The 21,368-nt window shown below is 32.4% G+C and overlaps 2 protein-coding genes across 16 annotated transcripts in view; both read right to left on the reverse strand.

Moving 5' to 3' along the window:
• Nucleotides 1–1,186: 1,186 nt before the first annotated feature.
• LOC106619497 (uncharacterized) lies at nucleotides 1,187–4,311 on the reverse strand. 2 transcript variants are annotated; one of them, XM_070111249.1, is made up of 6 exons: nucleotides 4,024–4,113; nucleotides 3,843–3,946; nucleotides 2,958–3,017; nucleotides 2,499–2,897; nucleotides 2,090–2,430; nucleotides 1,187–1,525 (listed from the first exon to the last, which is right to left on the reverse strand). In XM_070111249.1, exons 3-6 carry the CDS (start codon nucleotides 3,005–3,007, stop codon nucleotides 1,275–1,277), a joined length of 1,041 nt encoding a protein of 346 aa, XP_069967350.1. In that variant the 5' UTR covers nucleotides 3,008–3,017; nucleotides 3,843–3,946; nucleotides 4,024–4,113; the 3' UTR covers nucleotides 1,187–1,274. The 2 variants fall into 2 exon arrangements, with proteins under 2 accessions (XP_069967350.1, XP_069967349.1); XM_070111248.1 differs by lacking the exon at nucleotides 3,843–3,946 and having other exon boundaries at nucleotides 4,024–4,311.
• A 116-nt stretch (nucleotides 4,312–4,427) lies between these two features.
• Rcd2 (Reduction in Cnn dots 2) overlaps nucleotides 4,428–21,368 on the reverse strand; it is a 205,692-nt gene continuing 188,751 nt past the window's right edge. For 12 of the 14 annotated variants that reach the window (XM_070110991.1, XM_070110990.1, XM_070110988.1 and 9 more), the window contains 2 exons: nucleotides 20,950–21,057; nucleotides 4,428–10,792 (listed from right to left, as the gene is read on the reverse strand). In XM_070110991.1, coding sequence (XP_069967092.1) covers nucleotides 8,592–10,792; nucleotides 20,950–21,057 — 2,309 coding nt within the window. In that variant the 3' untranslated portion in view covers nucleotides 4,428–8,591. The remainder of the gene's footprint in view (nucleotides 10,793–20,949; nucleotides 21,058–21,368) is intronic. The other 2 variants (XM_036358220.2, XM_070110997.1) reach the window with 1 other exon arrangement.

The raw sequence follows: 21,368 nt of genomic DNA on the forward strand, positions 1-21,368 counted from the left end.
GAAACCTCAAACCAGATAACTTTATTTAACAATTTTTTACGACAAGAAAACAGGTTTCGTAAAAACTTAAACTCTTTACAGAATCAGCTTCCCAACAAACGTCTTTGTAATTGGTTTTTAAACGTTGATTCTATTTTCACACTATTTTGTTCCAGTTGCTAGTTCTCGCAAGAGCAAATTACGTTGAAACTCTGAATAAAGACAAACTCTTTTTACAGTTCAAAAGAGTTTTTTTCCACTCGGTTCTAAAGGTATTGCATCCATGCTTCAAGAGTAACTGAAATAAGATTCAATTGCTGAGTTTTATTCAAGAAATTTATCTGAAACAAATGCTCCAATTGGTTTAAATTTTCGATACCAATATTTCAAAATACTTGCCAAACACTTCGAGAACCCCTTCTAATGCTTTTATCAACAACGTTTCTTCAACCAACAATGTTCAAAAGTTTTACATTTCGTTTTCAGTCGAAAAAACCGCGAAACCTATAGAACTAAGGTGAAAAGTAATAGTAGTCAAAGATTATAAATGATACAACTTAAGCAAATAATTACTGGCTACTCTTATCAGAAATGTAAAACGGCTGTAGTCGGTGGCCTTAACCTCAAAACGCCAAGCTGTGCAAACTCAGTTAATTTTTTGTTTACTTTAAAGTTGATTACCGTTATAAGTTCCAATGTCACACCATCTATATCGAGTACGAGTATAGTTCATGATTAATTCCGATTGACATACTATCAACTCAGTTCTTTATTAACGATTTTCGCTAGACAACTACAAAGCGCTGCATGAGAAGTTAACGAAAAAACCGGAAAAAAAATATCAAAGCAAAGCAATTGACGCGCGAAACTAGCCCGTCAAATACATTCAAGTGACTACAGCCAATATGCGAGCAACAAAAAACAGAGAGGACCTTGATGGAAGGCAGTAAACAAGAGTAGAAAGCAAGTGCTAAATATTAAGATTCTTTCCATTTTCCGTTGCGTCAACAAGATGGGCAATGAACGTTTTATTAACGAAACCTTCTGCGCATATATACGAGAAAACTAAAATGCGTTTGACAAAGAAAATGAAAAACATTGATTAGCACTGCGAAGTACAGGCGCAGCATAAGCTTAGCGTTTACTGAGTGACGTTCGATTGCTGTTAGTAATAAATTTCCATTTGATTCAGTAAAAAACTTTGCGATTTCGTCTTCTTTCAGTTTATTTTTCACAATTATCAAAGGTTAATAACATAGACAATGCACGTCGTTGGCTCTCTGTTTCTTATGTTTTCAATGGCATAATTGCTCTAGAATTTTTATTTTACAATGGCAATGCTCCTGCATCATATTATATATGGTCTCAATTTCATGCAAGAAATTCTCTAACATCTCTGGACGTCGAAAGATATCTGGATCTACGGCCACATTGTTATCTCTCAAGATACTCCAACGCTTCATGCTGTTTACAATATCCTCACAGAAATCGGTCTTCTTTTCCACTGTAGATGACTTGCGTTGCGCTATTTTTGATTTAGCAGCGGCTAGTGATGTGAAAGAGTGGTAGAATGCTTAGGCATGTTGCAATACTTAAGCTTATTGGGTTTAAATTTTTTTGTGTAAAGGCGTATGTGTATTAATTAAAATATGGTTCTCTTTTAAATGGTGGTTGTCTATAATCTCAAGATTAAAGCTCTTTAAACATTTTATAAAACTTCTTACCGAACCAGATGTTGGCTCGAAGAACTGAAACGGAAGGTTTAACGCATCTCTTGGACTTTGTGGAGATATAATCACATGAAATTCTATTCGCGGCAGATATTGGCTTGGAGAATTGAATCGAAAGGGTCAACACATCCATAAGACTATGATAAGATCCTATAAAATGAAATTTTTTCTACGACAAATACTGGCAGCAGATCAGAGCTTTGACTAAGGGGGCGTTAATAGTTAAACACAAAACGTAATCATAATTTTGGATTTCGAAAGTCCATTAAGATTTGAACATATTCAGAGTAAACGTGCGGTCTTTCTCACGGTTCCGTCCACGTATTTCTTTTAAACGAAAGCAACTTTTTTGTTTCTCCTCTAATTGTTTTGATACTCACCCACGGCTTTCTTCTCTTTTCGTTCAACAGATCGGCGTCTTTTTTTCACCGCTCGATGCTTGTCGCGTAATTGAGCACTAGCGGCTTGTTCATAAATATTTAAGATATTGAACATACGACGATCCACATCCTTAGATTTTTCCAAAATTTCGCATTTCGGATCGCAATGACCATGTACATTTGGTCCTGGATATGGTATCAAGGTAGTGTAAGACGAATGCTCAAACTTCTTGCGCGCAATATTTGTTTGATTTTCCAGCTTGGCACGCAACTGGCGCACATATTTATTATGCTGCTTGAAGGACATGGCTGCTAAGAGTTTTTCCACTTTCGAGAGACAGCTGGAAATGCACAACAGAAATTTAATTGGCGTAATGCTCTATCATCGGATTATAGAACTTAAACTCACTGTGAGTTTCTTAATGAGTAAACACCGGGTATTTGATAGGTGCGCATCATATGGTGCAGCTTGAAGGCCACACATTGCAGCAGCTCTTCGGCGGTTAAAACTTGCGTCTTTAATAATTGACTGTGATCGTGTATGTATTGACGTGTGTACCAACCACGCCACAGCGCTTGTATCCTCTGCGCTTGCCGGAAATAGTATTTTTCGACTACCTCTTGAGTTTCCTCCTCCAACTTGCGGTATGTATTATGCTTCCTGTAGAATTTCCGCCATTCATATTGTATGCGTATGGCCGCGGTACGTTTGCGTTGATAGATACGCTGATAATACCAACGGCGCAGGTATTTTTGTATTATACGTGCCGCCTTAAATTGCAGATAGTCTAGTCGTAGTAGCGATGTGCTGTATGGAATCAGTTTGAGCCTAGTTTTAAAGATTTTATGGCGGTAAAAGAATCCTTACCGTGATAACTGCATTTTAGATTTCTGTTTAGTATCTGAAGCCGACCACATTTCCTCATACCTGTATGAAAATTTAGTAATAGTAATATTTAATATTAAAACATCGCATGATCTCCTAAACTTTTGAAATTAGAAGTTTAGCCCTGAAGCTAATTCTTTCCAAATTTATTACAAGATATGTAAGCTTTGCTCGAAAGAATTATTTATTTTGGTTTGGTAGTTCAACTGTTCTAATTTATTCTAAAGAGCTTTTTTCTTGTAGTTATTAATAAAGCTTTCAATATTTCATGAAACTTTTAAAAAGCTTTTTTAGACCAAACCTTTGTAAATGTATTTTGTGAGCAATATATCGACAGTGTAAGCTAAATGTAGTACAAGCTTCAGAAAACTTAGAACTATGAAAGCTTATAAGATCTTACCTGTTTGTAGATTAAATATTATTTCATTTATTCTTTGCCCAAAAATGGTTATAAAATGTAGTCAAATATACACCAAATTCCTTCCCAGAATTTTGTGAAATATTAAGAATTCGGTTTGAATCACATTTAAAAGCTTCCTAAATGCTAAAACGCTTTACACGATTTGTAAATTTTTATATGGCTTGTATGATAAAGATATGCAGTTTTAGCATCAAGAAAATTATGAAATGGTATTAAATTACTTTTCGTGAGTGACAAAGCTTAAATTAAAGCTTTTCGATTTTATATTAAATTTAAAAGATGTTAGAGATGTTAGATAAAATCGTAATATGCTATGCTCTCTAAATTTTTTTTTAAAGCTACGTAAGTCAATTAAAACACAGAGTAAAGTTTTTGAGCTTTCGCAGTACATAAAGCTTCATAGTTCACGATTTTTGCTGAATCTAGCTAATTATTTCTAAACTCACCTAATTTTTTAATGTTCTTACAATGTGAATTTTGTGAAACTTTTCAAGTTTTCTTCGTTTCGTTGTTAAATATCAATTGTTACGAATCAATTGTTACGAAAAGTCTGGAAAGTTGTATGTGAATAGACCATTAACCGTTCCACTGACAACTCTTTCCCGCATACTAAATTCAAAAACTCACCAGCCCTGAAAATCCTCCTGCGAGAAAAACATATGTTTTGAATCGTAAATGCTCTCCAATGTACGTAGTGGTATGCCCGATTCAACGTCCTTAACCTCGTGGCTAATCGGCTTTTTGTGAGATTGACGCGTCGATCGCTTCGTAGAGTTCATCTTGCTTGTAGAAGTTTTGTATATTTAGGAACGTAATATGAATTTTAAACGTTTTAAAAAATATGTCTCGTTGCTGAAGTAAATTTAATTTGTTTTATGACTGACAAACTTGTTCAAAAGACTTTTTGTTGAGTATTAGAAACTTTTTAGAATTAATTTTCAAGCACTGGGTGTTCTACAGCTTAGCAGTTCGAATCGAATACTTACGTTTATATATTTTTAATATTTTTTCAGAATAACAAAACTGTAATATTTCGTTTGTTTTTCAATTTTTGCTAATATTTTATTTTATTTTTTTAATAATCTTTATACATGAACAGTTACATATTAGGCGCCAAAAACAGTTATTTTTTCAAATATCGTAATCTTTTTTATAATGAAAACATTTAACTGCTCTGGTTCTGGTTAATACATATGTACATACATAAATTATTCATCTTAAGTTTAGGTACTTGAACTTACTTTTATGAAATGAGAGTACAAAAATTTAGAGAGAGTGAAAGTAAATGAGAATTTTGTAGACTTAAAATTATAATACAATAAACATAAATATTTCTAAAATTACAAATGTAACTTAACGCATTTGTTAACTAAAAATTTAACCAATATACATAAAAGGGAAATTACTAATGCTAATTGCTTTGAACAAAATGAATTTCAAAGAAAATTATATGAATAAATTGCGAAATTTTAATAACATAATTTCGGTATGAAGTAAAAAATAGTTTAGTCAATAAATTATTTGAGTGCGTGTATTTTAAATTTATATTTTTAGTTGCTTATTAAAAAAAATAAACAAAAGCGTTATAAAAAAATTATAATTTTGTGGTGTTGAAATTTTAAAATTAAATTTTAATATTTCCTTGACTTTGACTTATTGTGGTTTTCTAACGAAAAACATTTGTTTCTAAATTTTTGGTTTTTTGTAATTTAAAAATATTTGATTAAATTAGGTCGGATCGGTAAACATTTATTTTCGTTTTAGCAATTTTTGGTTAATATTTCCAAAAAAATTTGTATAGACATTTTCATCTATAGAATATTTTGTATGATGCTTATCATATTTGTATAATTGTGCGTTCAATAATGTTTTTTAAATTTATTTTCAATTAAAACATTTTTAAAAATAATGAAATATATACAAGTAAATCAAAAATAAGTTTTCGAAAATTCTTAAATTATTTCATGTATAGAAAATAATTGGTTAAAAAATTTGAACGCTGCTTTCGAATTTTTTTTTATCAAAGAACTATTTTGCTTAAAATTTTTGTATAAAATTTTTTTTTTGATACATTCTTTTTTCGAATATAGTTTTTTAACAAAAAAGTTTTTGGTTCTCAAAAAAAATCGTTTTCGTATATTTTTGGTTTTCAAAATAATTTTTTTTAAAAAAAAATTTTAGAAATTATGTTGGAAAAGTTGTATATTCTTTTTTGGAATTTTCTTTTCAAATTTTTTACGTTTATCATTTTTTGTATATTTAACAAATTTTTGATTTATTAAAAAACCTGTTTTCGATACTTTTTCCAAACAAATTTTTGAGAAATAAATTTTGTAAATTTGCTGGTGGTTTTTTTCGTTTTCGTTTAATACATTTTTTTTCGTGTTTGGAATTTTTTTAAAAATATTTCTAATTATATTTTTATCGTACTTCTATTAGACTTCCGCTAAGTGCTGAAAGTGTTTTGTTAGGAATTTTGTTTTTGTTGTGGGTAGTTCTTTTTCAGTTTTGAAATCGTGTTTGTGTATTATTTTTCGTACAATACATTATTGCTTGCATTTTTATAATAAATTTGCTTTACAATTTATGTAAATGCGATGAATTGTTGTTGTCCATATAATTACTTGTGTAATAAATACTTTGCGGTTAAAAATGTTTTTTAAATTGTAAAAATAAGAAATAAAATGTCTGTGTTTTTAATGCTATATTTTTTAATACTAACTTTCCTCTGCCAAAAGTTATATAAAAAAAATATTACAATATTAAATTTAAAAGCACTTAAATTTTATATTTTTACTATGGCCAATGTTATAAGCACAGTCGGTGGAAAAATTTGAAATTTCGTTTTTTTAAAACAAAAAATTTTTATATTTTAAAAATTGTAATTAAAAAAGTTTAAATAACAGCATTTAGCAATTAAAAGCGCTTACAGTTTGCACATTATTATTTTTTACTTTAATAGTAGAGCCCAAACTTTTTTTTTTAAAATGTCTTAAAATAAAAAAAAAATAATTTAATTTAATTTAATTTAAAATTTAAATTTAAAATTTATTTATAATTTATCGTATAATTTTCTTACAATTTCAATTTCATAAAATTATATATTTGTTAGTTTGTAATTACATTTTTAAAACTCTTTAAGTTAGTCAATTCTTAAAATATTTATAAAAAATTTGGTCGAAACTTGTTGATCTTTTAAAAAAATATGTTAAAATTCCAACAATGCTTGGAATAGCTTAAAAAATTTATTTAAAAAAATTAGTTTGTTCAATTTGAAAATTTTCACACAAGCACACATACATACACATATACAACTAACTCTAGGTTTTCCCTAGTATGCATGCGTGTTGCGTTGCCTGCTTAAAAACGAAACCGTTTCTGTCTGGAACATTGTCCTATCACATTTCATATACATACATACATACCTATGCAGTTATATATTTTAAATTAAAAATATATTATATTACATAATCTGTAAATTATAGCTATGTCAATAAAAATAAATCAGTTTAATTGCAAATGTCTTCTGATTCATGTGTGTCTATGTGTGTGTGTGTGCATAATTAATGTAGGCGTTTTTTCGATGAAAAACAAAAAAATATTCTATAAAAAGATACAAAAAGCAATAACAAAACGCGCTGCAGAAAAACAAGACTAAATTAAATTGACACGCATTTCGTATCAGGAAATGAAAAATAAAATCAAAAGCAACAAAAAAAAACAATGAGTTTGTACACATTGATTTTAATGCGATTTTAATTGCCAATAAAGATATTATTACACAATTGCCAATTACGTTAAATAATGCGACTGTACACAAAAAAAAAATATTAATAAATAAATAAAAATAAATTAATAATTAATATTTGTGTGAGAATTTGCTTTTTTTGCGCTGATTTGTGGCACACGTAAACGCCTACAAAATTTATTATTTAAATTATCTCTGCCAATTGCTGATTTTTTCGCACTTTTTTTCGGTACATTTCAATATAATGCACATATGCATTTTAATAGTAGAATTTGTTTAAAAGAAATTTAAAATAATAATTTACAATAGTGAAGTGTTTAATTTCTAAGTAAATAAAATATTAAATTAAGATTTAAAATGAGAATTATAATTTTGTTTGTTATAGTTGTAATTTTTTTTCCAATAATTGCTGGCGGTTGCAGTGACACTTTCGTAGTTTTAAGGGTTTATCTTTTGCTGAGATTGTAGTGTCACTTATCTCAAGTGAATATATACATTTACTGGCTTAAAATATTGTATATATACATATACATAAATGTCACTAATACAAAGGCTTAAAGGTTTTAAGTCGCTTCAGAACAGGAAAGTTAGCTACGAAGTTTTTTATAACGAACATAATAAAACTTTTTGTATTAATGAACTTCATCAAGAGCACCTGGTGGTTGAGAGAGGACATAATGAAGTGAGATTTGTTCTTAAATTTTCTCCAGGACCGTTTTTGGTTGACGTTGAATGGCAATGTTTTTGGCTTCTGGGCAATCGAAACAGTGCTCACTTGACGGTCTGACTGGACGATTTAAATTACTTTTATCAAGATTGTCGACAATTGCCTTTACAGAATGTGGTGCGTCTTAAACGCAACAGAATCTAGGAAGGAGCACCCTTATTTTAAGTTTTCATTATTTTTTAACAAACCATACCGTAGAAACAAAATATCTATGATTTGTTTGAATATGAACCCATAAGAAAGGAATTTCATATTGACATCACACTTTGTTTTGAATATAAAGCAGATCTAAACTTTAGTATGACAACATATTTAGCTAAATTATCGTTATACTTAATATCATATATTCATAAAAAACCAGTCAGGTTTGGGAATTTGCTAAACAAAGCAGCGAAATTCTGGTGCCTGACTTTGCTAAATTTACCATTTGGCTATTGCCTAATTTTATTTTCTTATCTCTAAAATATCCAATATTTTCAAAACTTTAGGGGTTCCTTAGAATGCAACTCACTTTAATTTAACAGCGATTAACCCCAAAACTAAAAAGAAATGTCACCTGCACTACAGCATTTTAAACATAAACTTGCCTAAGTTTTTAACTACATCAACGTATGTAAGTAAGTTTCTAAAAACATGTGCCCACTGCTGAGAATTATGTGCAGCAACTTCTTACATTTAATCCCGTTTTATTTCCTACTTCACCTCCCGTCCGCCCGCCATTTATGCCATAGACGAATGCGACGTACTTGAGATGTGACTCAAACTGGTCGCTTCCGAGCTTGGCACCGTCCGATAATGATTTTTGAGCCTCTCGCTACGTGATGGCATACACAATTTCCACACCGCCAGCGCGCAAATGACAGTGAAAGCGACAAATGCACTTGCGCCAATGTAACGCACCTCGGGACGTGTGAAGAACTGTCGTACACTTGGCTGAGAAACGGTGGGTTGTGGTATGGGCGGTGAGGGTGCCGATGTTGAGAATGTATACCAATAAACGACAGTGGAAACGGTTTGCGTGGCGGCGGTGCTGGAGTATGGTGAATTTGTGGTGAAAGTGGTAGATGCCTGTGGACTTACGGTGGTGGAATGGGGTGCGCTGGTTGAGGAACTGTAAAGCTGTGTAGAGGTTGTGTCAACGGATACCAAAGGTGTACTTGAGATGGTTGTAGTTGAATCCGCTGAGGTGGTGCTTGAAAATGTGGTTGTGGAGCTAGTGGAATCAATTTCTGTTGTTGATTCAGTTGGCTTGAAGTTGGTGATCGTTGTAGACACGGTCTTACCAGTAGCGATCGGTATTTCTTGTGAAGTTTCTGTGGATGTTGCAGCATCATTATAAATACCAGAAACCATAGTCGAAGCGTTGTCGCCCAAGGAAGCACTTGTTACCGCACTGAACTCCTTGCTATACTCTGTACTGTTTGACGTTTCCGTTGTAGAAGTTTCAGTAGAAACTGTTTCACTATTATTGTTCACAGAAAAAGTTGTTGATGTTGGTTCGGCAGTTGATGTCGATTCGGGAGTTGATGAAGAAGTGGATGTAGTTGTATCAGACTGTGGTTCTAACGTAGACTGCGTTGTATTTTCGTCTGCTTTCTCTAGAATCTCATGTGTAGATGTACTACTCTCCTCAGTGGATGTGTAGCTCTTGGGGCCGAAGTAAACCTCAGATGCAATATCATCAATACTCCTTGTGGTGGTTGTGGTCTCAGCAGTACTCGTCGATACATCAGTGCTAGTTACGTCAGTGGTTGTACTGGAAGATTGTTTCGTATGCACTTCCGTACTCGCTGACTGATTTTGGAGAGCCACCTGCGTTGTCGAAGATTCTGAGGAAGTCTCTAAGGAAGTTAAAGTGGAAGTGGCTACCGCAGGAGCTATCGTAGAAGCTGTAGTTGTACTGTTTTCAAATGTTTCAGACGCAGTTTTTGTGGTTGTAGATTCACCTTGCAGATTTTTATCAACTTGGCTAGATATACTTTTGTCTGTTGAGCTTTCATGGACAACCAATATATTTTCCACGCCCACTGGACACTGTGGACAACATTGTCCATGTATTTTTACTGGATTGCTGCAAGTGGTTGGCATACATAAACTTCCCACACATTCTCGCTCACCATTTTCACAATGACATTTGGTGCACCAATCGTTCTCATACCAATCGCTGCCATGCAACATGGGCTCATTCGAATCGGTCGCGTAACAGCTGCGTTGTGTCTCAATCTCACCCATCTCGTTCATGGGGCACTCGTTGTGGCAAAGTTCAGGTCCGTTTTCACCATGGCAGCTGCAACGTGTGCACGCATCAAGCCAGTAGGGCTGGACATCAGCATTGCCACATTCTCTTTTCGGAGCGCAGGTGTAAGTTGGACAACAGTCACCTGGTACACCTTTAGCTTCGTGCAATCTTACGGCGACTTTACCGCGCGGACACTGTGGTAGCGCCTTACAGGGCTTGCACTTGCAATCTTCTACACTAGAAGAACGTCGTCTTCGACGTCGTTGTAGACTTTCAAGTGTCATAGTGGGACAACACATTTGTAGCATGCGCTCATGTTCATCTATGACCTCAGTAGGACCATTGTCAAAGTGTAGCTGGCGCTTCACCAGCACAAGTTCCGGCGCGTTTTCAACTTCTAAAACTTTTGTGACTTTATCATCCGACAGCTGACCTATAGTCGAATTTGCTGCAATTGGCAACTCTGTAGCAGCACTCAGTTCCATTGGTAGTTCATCAAAGTGCTGTTCCACCGCATCGCCGAGATCATCTACATCATCGTAGAAGTCATGCGGTGGCATAAACTCCTCGGGTCCATACAGCACATCAAATGCAGGCGCTGGCTCACGTTCTATGCTATCTGGTGGACAGCTGCCACTATCGGTTGCACATTCTACCTGGCTGCAGTCATCTTCGAAAGTAACTGTCGGAGTTGAGAAAGAAAAGAAATGAAATTTTTATTAGAATATATTTCAGTTTGGGAGAGAACTCATAAAAAGTTGTTACGGCCAAATTGTGGTAGTTCATTATACCCTGAAGAGGGTATATTAAGTTTGCCACGAAGTTTCTAAGACTCAGAAGGAAACAACACAGACCCTATAAAAATATATACAAGTATAAATACTAAGTGTGACGAGCTGAGTCGGTTTACAACGGTACGATATTCAAATTGTATTGGTCTGATCGGACCACTATAGCATATAGCTGCCATCAAAGTAAACGATCACAACCACGTACTTGCATAAAAACTTTTTATTTGTAAAGGATATTATAGCTTCAATGCAACCGAAGTTAACTGTATTCCAGTAACTTTTCAATCTAGTTCTAGAAAAGTTTCAGTAAACTAGAGAGGCATTTTTTGAAATATTTCTCAAATTAGAGCCACAGTTGCTGCTATCCTTGTCAAAAATGGTGGGTCATCGGGCTTAACGGTACATACTTCATACTTTCTCCTCAATTTTCTTTGCATTTTCTAAACCTCTCAATAACCTACAAATACATACAAAAAATCGTAATACAACTACACTTTAATAAAGAAACTATCATTGAATTTTGCTAGCTGCATGTACCATGTAGCATGTGGCATGCGGCAAGTGACATTTGTTTACCATGGTCGACCAAGAAGTCATATGAGTAATCTTCTAACGCATGTTTGCTATTTGCTCTGCAACAGAAGCAGCCTTTGCCGAGCAACTATTGTTTTAAGCTCTTCTTCTTCTGCTATGCATGCGCTGGCATTGTTGTTCTCTTGACAGCAAATTGACATTTCAGCTTTGTTGCATGCTGCGGTTGCAAGCGTAAATGTAAACAAACAAATGAGAGAGAGACCTGTATTTACGCAATTTCTTTGATTTTCGCATTTGTTTAGCAACATTATGGATATGTGTGTGCAAGTGTGCGCAAGTGTGTGTGTGTTAAGGCTATGTATGTGTGTGTTTGTGACCCGTCTGCATTGCAGCTGATATGCAGATTTGCGTTTGTATGTGTTTACACTGTTATATACATATTTGCAATTCGGTTCGCATACAATCTCCGTGCTCTCTAGCATTGATTAAAGCGCAACAATGCTTTCAAGTACGTTTTGTGGCAAACTAAATACAATACATGCAAATGCAACTTAAACTTGTTTCGATTATTTGCTGCTTTAAAACCTTCGATCCTTCGTGTGGTTTCAAAGTTGCACAACTCGCACTTTGGCATTTTGGTTTCCGCATTACCCCTTCCGCTTTACTCTTTAACCATTACACCTTGTGCCCTTATTTGCAATCGTAAATTTTACATTGTTTCTTAATGCCATATTACTTACTACTAGTTACCCCCCCAAATCATAGTCGAATGCAACCTTAAATTGCCTCACATATTTTTTAACAACTTTTCGGTTTGTTTCCAATCTATTTACAATTGCAGCTTCTTTATTTTCCTTGCGCTTTTCCGAAATATTACGAAATTGTGTAAATTTACATTAAACAATTGCTTTGATTAATTATAGACAAAGTGATTTTGTATTCGTGTTTGTTTTGTTTGTTCGGATATTGAGGTTAGGTTAGACTTAGTTGCTATAGTTAGCTGTGGTTATACGATTACTTGAAGTTTATTTGCGACACAAGAGGCGTGTGCTAATTGCTTAACTTTATGACTTTCATGTGTCAATTAACAACTTGAGGAGCACAATTAGTGAGACAGCCTAACAAAGGCTATTTTTGGGAATTAAAAAAATAAAAAATTTGCTGCATAATTTGTTTTAAAAATTTAAAAATATATTTATACTTTTTTTTAAAATATACAGCAACATTTTTAAAGACAAAATTAAATATTTTTCGAGTTACACTCGATCTCTGAAGGCGTTTAAAGGGTCCTCCACTTCTTTACTTCAGGATATTGTTCGTACAATGACCTACGGTCGAAGAATATAAATCAAAAATTGAAAAAATGAAGGTGTTTTTATGAAAAAGTTTAATTTTACCCAAAAGTTTTTACGTTTCTGACCAGCTAAAACTCGATTTTTGTTCAGATCAAGAAACTGGCTGAAATTTTGGAAAAAGGCGTTTAAAGAAAAACTGTTGGATCATTATAATCACATGATTTTAGAACTTGTATACAAAAATGACGAAAACATTGATATTATTGTCTTATCAAGGATTTTTTTTACTGCAAAAATAGAGCTTTTTGAAAAACTGAGAAAATATCAGCACTCATTTAACGATTTTGATTTTTCAATAAATTTTTCATATTTTTATTTATTGGAGAGGTCATAGCTCTATTAAGGGCATCGCAATAACTTTAAGCTTGATTTTTAGTTCCTTTTTGGAACTGTAGATTAAACTTAAAACCCATAAGAAAGCAACATATACCAAAAAACTGGCGAAGTCCCTAACTTGTTCCACTTGATGTGCACCAAAGATACATCTTATTGGCAAAATATTGATGAGCTCAGTCACAATTTTGTAGCGTAAGTTATTAATTTTTGATAGCTGGCAACTCTATTTCAAATTATGTTTAAGTAAAACCTTTTTCAAACGTTTTCAGCATTTCCGCATTTTAGAGAACTTGACCATGCAAAAAAATTTTCAGTTTTATATTTACAACAGGTGGCAACACTACTTTATTTATTTTTCTTAATTATTTCATTATTGGTTTATTGTTTTGCATATTTTTGAAAATTGCACCGTGCAATAATTAAGCTTTATAACAGGTGGCAACTCTAATTTAAATTTTTTTCGAATTTTATTAATGGTTGATATTTCGGCATTTTTTTGAGAATTTCCGGTCAAATATTATATTGTTATGCTCAGTTTAACATTTTTTGTTGTGCGGCAACCCTGTTTCAAAATTTGAGTAAATAAAAGTATTCTTAGCTTTTTATTTTGGTACTTTGAGCTTTTTGTGTAGCATATATATTTTTTTTTTAAATAATTTTTTTTAACTTGGTGGCAACGCTTTATGATAAGACTTTTAGTGAATAAGTTCACTTTGTTTTACAACGATTTGCAATTCGAAATAATAAAGTTCTTTTTCTACATTTGTGAACTTAAATTTCACCTGCAACAATATACACATAACTGTATATGCATTATACTGATTTGTTTTGCCTACTCAAAGCCATTATCCAAATGCAAATTTCGCGTAGACTTCGAGTTGACCAGTGACAACTACATAACAGTGACACATAAAGTAATTGGAACCAAAGACATAGACGCTGGCAGTGACGTTTCAAAGAAGGGGGTACAGCGAAGTTCGAGAGACATTTAGACAGCAACGCATATATATACAATACATAAACAAAGGGGGGCATATGCATATGGCTAGGAATGTATTTCACATACATGCGCGACTTTATGACCACCGTTGAGTGGACGGCGCTGAACAAAAAGCCGCCGACAGATCACACTGAGTGATGTGACCAACAAATTGAGGTCAAGCGGCTGAATTATGATGATGTCACATTGAGACAAGTTGCTGCATATACCACTCAGTTTCTGTACAATGGACAGCAACAGCAGATAGGGGGATTGTGATTGCGCGAAGGAATATATATTTATACAAGAATCTATGTGCAGCAAGGAGCGAAGTATAAGAACATACAAAAGTCATTATGGTGGGTTTTTTTTATGAGGTGAGTGTTGGCGTGGATATAGGTTAATAAGTATGCACAGTCTAAGGAGGGAACTACATGCATAAATGCAAATACTTTTGTGTGTATATGAATACTTTTATGACAAATGACTGTACTTGTATTTTTTACTTGCTTAAAGTGGGGTTGGAAAAATGTCTTTTCATATTTTGCTTCAGATTTTCTCTAATTTTTTTATCACTTTTTTTGTCTCTCCTTTAGAATGAGTGCTGTAATAATGACTAATATTCGCAGTCATATAAATGTGAACTAGTTTTAGACTAGACGAGGTTTTTCTGGAGATTTTATATATTCGATTTTAAGTTGAAATAAAGTTTCTTCCTTAAAATTTTAAATTATTGTATAAAAATTCCAAGTTTTCATGAAAGAAATTTTTTTTGGACAATATAAAAATAAAAAACCTATAAACTTAAATTTTGAGGTTATGTGAAAAAGATGCTAATACAAAAGTTGTAGACCTTTTCATTACTTAAATCTTTGCTATATAACATTTTCCTATAGGACTTGCAGTTTTGCGGAAAATATAGAAAAACTGTTTTTAACCCTTGAAAATTCAACCACACCCCTCTTCCCGATCGCAGATCGCCAGTAAATTATTTTTCCTTTACTCTTTTTATTTTATCTTTCATTTTCAATGTCTTTCAATCTATTTTTGTCTCTTATCTCGCTCTGCCATATAAGTATATATAAGAGAATAAGTCCTCTCCTTGAGCTTATACCATATATATAGGCCAGCATGAGAGATATCTCCAAATAAATAGGGATATATATATGCTTTGACGCGAAAAAAGATAATATCGGTCCAAATCTTCACCTAATCCGCAAAAGAGTTTGATCGAATAGCAAGCTTCCATAGGCGGGCTCCCGTATTTCTATCAGTAAAAAGCTTCCTGTAAAATCAATTAGCCTATCCGAGTCGTCTTATAACTAAATTCCTCCAGTATAGATTAGATTCGGTCAATACATTTTTGGATAGTTCTTAAATTTCCAATATAATGATTTCTATGTTTCCATATATCTATATCCCTATTTAACGGTAAGCATGAGAGATATCTTGATTGAATATGGATATATAAATGTTTTGGTTCAAAATAAGGTGATATCGGTTCAAATTTCCACCTAACCCCCACACAAGTTTTTTCAAATAGCGATCGTCAATAGACGTACAATGATAAACCTCATATTTCTATCAGCAAAAAGTCTAAAGTAATGGCAAATCTTATATTTCTAGTAGAAAAAATTTCCCATAAAATCTATTAGGCCTTCAGAGGTTTAAACTTATAGGCCTCACCATTTGTTTAGAAATTTCAAGGTGCTAATGGTAGCAATAGCTCGACCTAATATATATCTATATATCATTTCTATATATTTATATAATGTCCAAATGCCACCATTGCAAAATTGTATTTGAGTTTCAACTCAGAGTTAACAAGCAATAAAACTCAGCAGGTGATGAGCGTGTAAGCTCCTATCTCTGCATATATATATCTACATATACGCATGCCCGCATATACCATATAATACTGGATCCTTAATGTTTATGCGCGTGCGTGTCATTTGTGGCAGCGAAGTGTGACGTTGTTCTGCATATTTTCACCGTGCTGAGACAAAGTTAGCTGCTAATTCCACAGGGTTAGTTAGTCATATGAGGTCACATACCAAAAAAATCCTTTCATTTTAAAGTTTGCCGCCTTTATGCATTTTGTCGGTTTGTTAAAGGATTTTCCAAACTTTTTGCGCTAAAGTGTTGTTGGTGCGCTTGTATTTATGTAATGCAGTTTGATATTTCTAAGTCGCTATTAAGCTTGTCTCAACTTCTACGCCTTAAAACTGGTAATATTTATGTTTTTACTATCAATCCATTTATGGTTCCCATAAACTTTAAAAACTACTCACGCTCCTACTACTCCCAGTTTCCATACAATTTTACTACTCTTCACGCCACTGCTAGTAGTATTACTATTAAATTTGTGTTCACTTTCGCTTCCTGCTCCACCCTAATTTTGCTCCCACTTTTTATATAATTTCTTTGCATATTTGATTCGCACGTCTGGACTTCATACTTCGAAAGCGACTTGCCTGCGTAAGCAAAAACGGTCTGTAAGAACAAAAGCAGAGTAATTTTTCCTAGTAATAAATACACCTGTCAGTTAAGAGTCTAGAGCTGAGTTATTCATTCAAACTGACTGTGGTCGGAAACCAACAAATACAATTTAACAAACAACAACGCAAAAGGAAAGCATAATGGCATACAAATTTTGTATATACTCTCTAATACATAAAGCTATGTACATTGTATATATATAAATCAAGACGTGGTTACCTGCTTAGCAAACAATGGCGCATGTGTGAAAAGCAGAAACAGCTTAGCCAGGCAGGTGACAGTGGCTAAGGAAGTCTCATCGGATATCGCAGCGGAAACGGATGGATTTTGATGAATGTATGTGCGGATGCCAAGCGATTTGTAATTGTAAAAGCACACGAGCTTTGTGGTAGCAAATGATTGCATAAAAGAATGTGAATAATGATTGCTAGAAAGGAAGTACGTATTTGTTGGTAAAATTACTAAATACTAAAATTTTAATAGTGTGCTAATGCTTGTGGTATGAACATCTTATTATTAAATATTTATTTGTTAGTTAACACTTTTTCTGTTATATAAGCTGATTTATCATAAAACTTTAAATATTTATTAATTAATAATAAAAATTTTGGAAAATTGCGAAAATTAATGCAAATGCTGAAACTGACTACAAACTATGATTATATAATGCTATATACCATATATTAGGGGTCAAGGCACTGTCAGTCAAAAGTATAGATATATGGGAGAGGATAACTTAGTAATTACTAATAATTTTGCGAAAAGAATTCTGATTTGTATAGACCACTAAGGCTGCTTACGGATCATGTATGTAGAAATATTAATGGAAATGGAAGTATATTTAATATTCAGAACATCTACATTCATATGAGAAATTAAATATAATAACGATAGAATAGATAGTAGGACAATCATGCGATGCGATTCTAGTATAAGACCACTTTTTGATGAGGTACAGCGGTTTATATAAGGCTTGCGGGTTCCCAGGGACAAAACAAACAAAATCTTATGCGATATAACAATTCATTTATCCAAAAAAAAAATGTATTTTATTTAATTTTTTATTTGATATTTTTTAGACGATCTACACGTAAGTCCAGCTCGACGTGTACAGCATTAAAGTGTTCAAAATCAAATCCTTTGAGCCAGAAAGTATACTACTAACAAGTATAGTATTGCATTTTTTCTTAGAAAATAAGGGTTTGGCCTATTTTTGCTTAATATGTCATAATTTTGCCATTATTGCAGTCAAAGTTCACTCTAGTGTCATGCGAACTTAAATTTCCACACATTTTTAATAGTTGCTGTATACTTACGGTCTCTTCGGAATATGGCTTTATTTTAACCTCAAAGTGTAACATCTTAAATATCTATATTCGCTGAATTATTTTCTACTGATTTCTTTATTATGTGCGTTTTTAAGTATGTCAAATTTAATGACAGCCGTAATTTGAACCTACAAAACGTTTGTCACTTTTTCTTGATAACAATTACAGGCTATATGTTGCTAACCAAATTGACTATCTAGTAAAAAAGTTCAAATTTGTGCTTGTTTATCAAGCTGCTGTGAAATATGACAGTTGTAACTGACAGCTTATTGACACTTGATTATTGTAAATTGAACGTCATTGAATTTGGCACAATGAAAAGCGGTACTTTGACAAGTCTATCACCCCTTTGAAGAAATATTTATATAATATAAGAAAATGTTCATTCGTTCCAAGAACCGTCGCTTTTATGTTATTATTAAATTCATTTAGCAATGGCTCCGGATTTTCGTCAAAATATATTCGGGGAAATTTTTCTGCACTTACAAAAATTAAAATAAATCTTGACAATAATAATCTAGGCTATATTATATAGTTGACATAAACTTATGTTAATAGCTGAATTGGAGAGATATTTGGGCACTAGCGCCATCTATCTTTGTATGGAAAACTTTTTTGTTTGATGAGATATCTGTATGAAATTTGACATGGATTATTGTGAAAGGCAACGCTACATTCTGCAGCGAAATTATGCAGATTGGAATATTAAAGCATATAACTGTCTTATTTTTTTATTATTTCATATATTTAATAACCAAAAATTTAAAAAAAAAATTGCTATCTTTAGTATGTAACTCTGCTGCAACAAACATGAAGATTCTCCTACAACAATTGCTTCGTTTGGGCTGGCTATTCGTGCAATTAAAAGCGCATGAAGTGGCATGGAATATCCTTTCATAAAAATAAGTAATTTTTACTATAAATACATATGTATATGCCCTTTCAGCCCATACTTGAGCGAACATGAAGCTCAAATCATTAAAAGGGCGCACTGAAAAAGTATAAAAATATAAAATAAAAATATATATATGATACTCATAAATGCGCAACAAAATATATTTTAATTGCTTACCAGCGTAATATGGCAACCATAAACGAAAATAAATACCGCATTTTCTTTGTAATGGCGGAAACAAAAAGTTACATTTAATATCATATATGGTGAAAGAGGAAATGCGAGTATTTAGTGGGGATGCCATAAAGCAGCACAAGGCCTAATACATATTTACTTGTATATATGCAACGCCTTGATGTTCTGATCTCTTCGACCCAATAATTTCGCTTGAAAAATATGCACATATATGCACATACAACTTTATTTGCTTGTATATATGGCAATTATACATTTTAACTGCATATAAAATAAACATTTGAGTGCTTCCACAACATTTAATTTAATTGCTTTCGTTTATAAAATAAATTTGCCTGCAACAAAGCAGACAATTGTAAGGTTAAAAATGGTGTTAGTTATGTGCGTATGCTTCTATTTGAATGATTTCATTTGTAAAATAATCACTATTATTGTAATATATATTTTTATAAATTTTTTTAATGTTTTATTACGCATAAAAGCGCTTGCAACATGTAGGTAGCAATAAGTGGCAAGCACAACAAACCTACACACACGCAACCACATTACGTAATATCACCTATTTATACTTAATATAACGGAAAATATTGTATACCAGTTCATTTGCAGCACATTTGTCTGTGTTTGCTCGCCAATACGTTTTATTTAATGATTTAATAATAAATTAATTAATTGGTCAACGTGACGTATACGCAACATGCTCATTACAGCGCCGGCATATATGCCTACATATATCTTCACGTAGATACATATATACATTACACACTCACGCAGTTCGGTGCATAAATATTTATGTACAGTTGTACATTTGTGTTGTATTTACAAGCGGAAATTTGTATTTATACACGCACGTGCTGGCAGAATGGCTCTGTTGTGCATTGCGTTTGGCTGGCTGCGTAAACTTACATATATACGTAGATGTACATACAAATATTTGTATATATGTTTATACACATATTTCGCCGTTGTTGATTTAATGAATGAATAAGTGAATCAATAACGCAGCTCATCCTTATTAGCTGGATAAATTAATGACTCTCTCTTGTGTTTGGAGTTGTTGGCGAATGTTATAATTGCTAAGTGCGCAATCACTTACATATTAACTGTATGCACATATGGTATATACATACTAAAATGCACGTTTATTTTAGTCTTAATGTATTGTAAATTTCTTTGTAAGCACATATAAAGTGTTATCAACAAAAGTGGCTAGATCGATGTGAAACAAGAAAAAATGTTAACTTCAGCAGCACCGCAGCTATAATTCACTTCACAGGTGCGTTTATTATAGCAACTTTATTTATGTATAATTAAATCTGAAAACGTAATCAGCCAATGTTTTCGTGTTGCCATTTCATTATGTAATTGATATAAATAACCTTTAAGGCGAATAAGCTTGCTTCATAAGCAAGAAATTTGTATAACAGCTATATGCTATACTAATCCGATCTGAACAATTTCTTCTGAGATTGTACCGCTGCCTTTAACAATAATTTGAGCCAAATTTTGTAAAATAATCTTGTCAAATAAAAAAGTTTTTCGTACAAGCACATGATATTGATCGTTTGGTTTGTATGACAGCTATATCATATAGGGGTCCGTTATCGGCTGTTTCGGTAAATATTATTATTGAAGAGAAAATAAAGTGGTGAAACATTTTAGAAAAAAAAATTTTGGAAATGTTGCCACTTAATAAAACTATTTTATAAATCTGGTTGCCACTTAATTGTCTATCTTATAAAAACGTAAATATAATAAAAGATTAAAAATGGTATTAACTACCTTATATTCAAGGAATATTAGAGTATGTTTTGAGAAGTAAAAAAATAGTTATTTATTTTTTTTAAACATAAAGATATATATACAAGTTTTATTACTAATATTTATTTTTATTTAAAAAAAATATTTTTTTAGTTTTTCAGCATACCATTTTTTGCCAAGATGCCGTATTGAAAAACAATTGGTAGTATGCAACTGAGTAATAAAACTGTTATGCAGAAATACTTGGCCATTTTGCATGAGGGTGAGTTTTTACCTGGAAAAGATGAAAAATAATTTATTAGAATTATTAAAATTATTGAAAATTTTTTATAAGTATGTTGATGTGTTATTTATTTTAATGCATATAATCTGCTAAATCAAAACCTTGAGCATACATAAACCTTTTTGAAGATTATTTATGTTCTCTATTTTATATACTCTACGATTTGTAATAATTCCGTCAACTTTTGAATATTTTAAATTAAAAAATATAATTTTAGTGCACTTTGTTTGACACTGCAAGGCACTTTTATAATTCAAAAATGTTTAAAATTTTAATGCCAAAGAATGTTTGGCAAAATTCAG

Source organism: Bactrocera oleae, chromosome 6, assembly GCF_042242935.1.
Source record: "Bactrocera oleae isolate idBacOlea1 chromosome 6, idBacOlea1, whole genome shotgun sequence".
Lineage (NCBI taxonomy): Eukaryota > Metazoa > Arthropoda > Insecta > Diptera > Tephritidae > Bactrocera > Bactrocera oleae.

Coding starts and splice junctions, on each gene's coding strand:
- LOC106619497 (XM_070111248.1), bottom strand. CDS start 4,175: ATGAACTCTACGAAGCGATCGACGCGTCAATCTCACAAAAAGCCGATT. Junction 2,898..2,957: donor TCTAAAATGCAGTTATCACG/GTAAGGATTCTT, acceptor GATTCCATACAG/CACATCGCTACTACGACTAG. Junction 2,431..2,498: donor TACTCATTAAGAAACTCACA/GTGAGTTTAAGT, acceptor GTGCATTTCCAG/CTGTCTCTCGAAAGTGGAAA.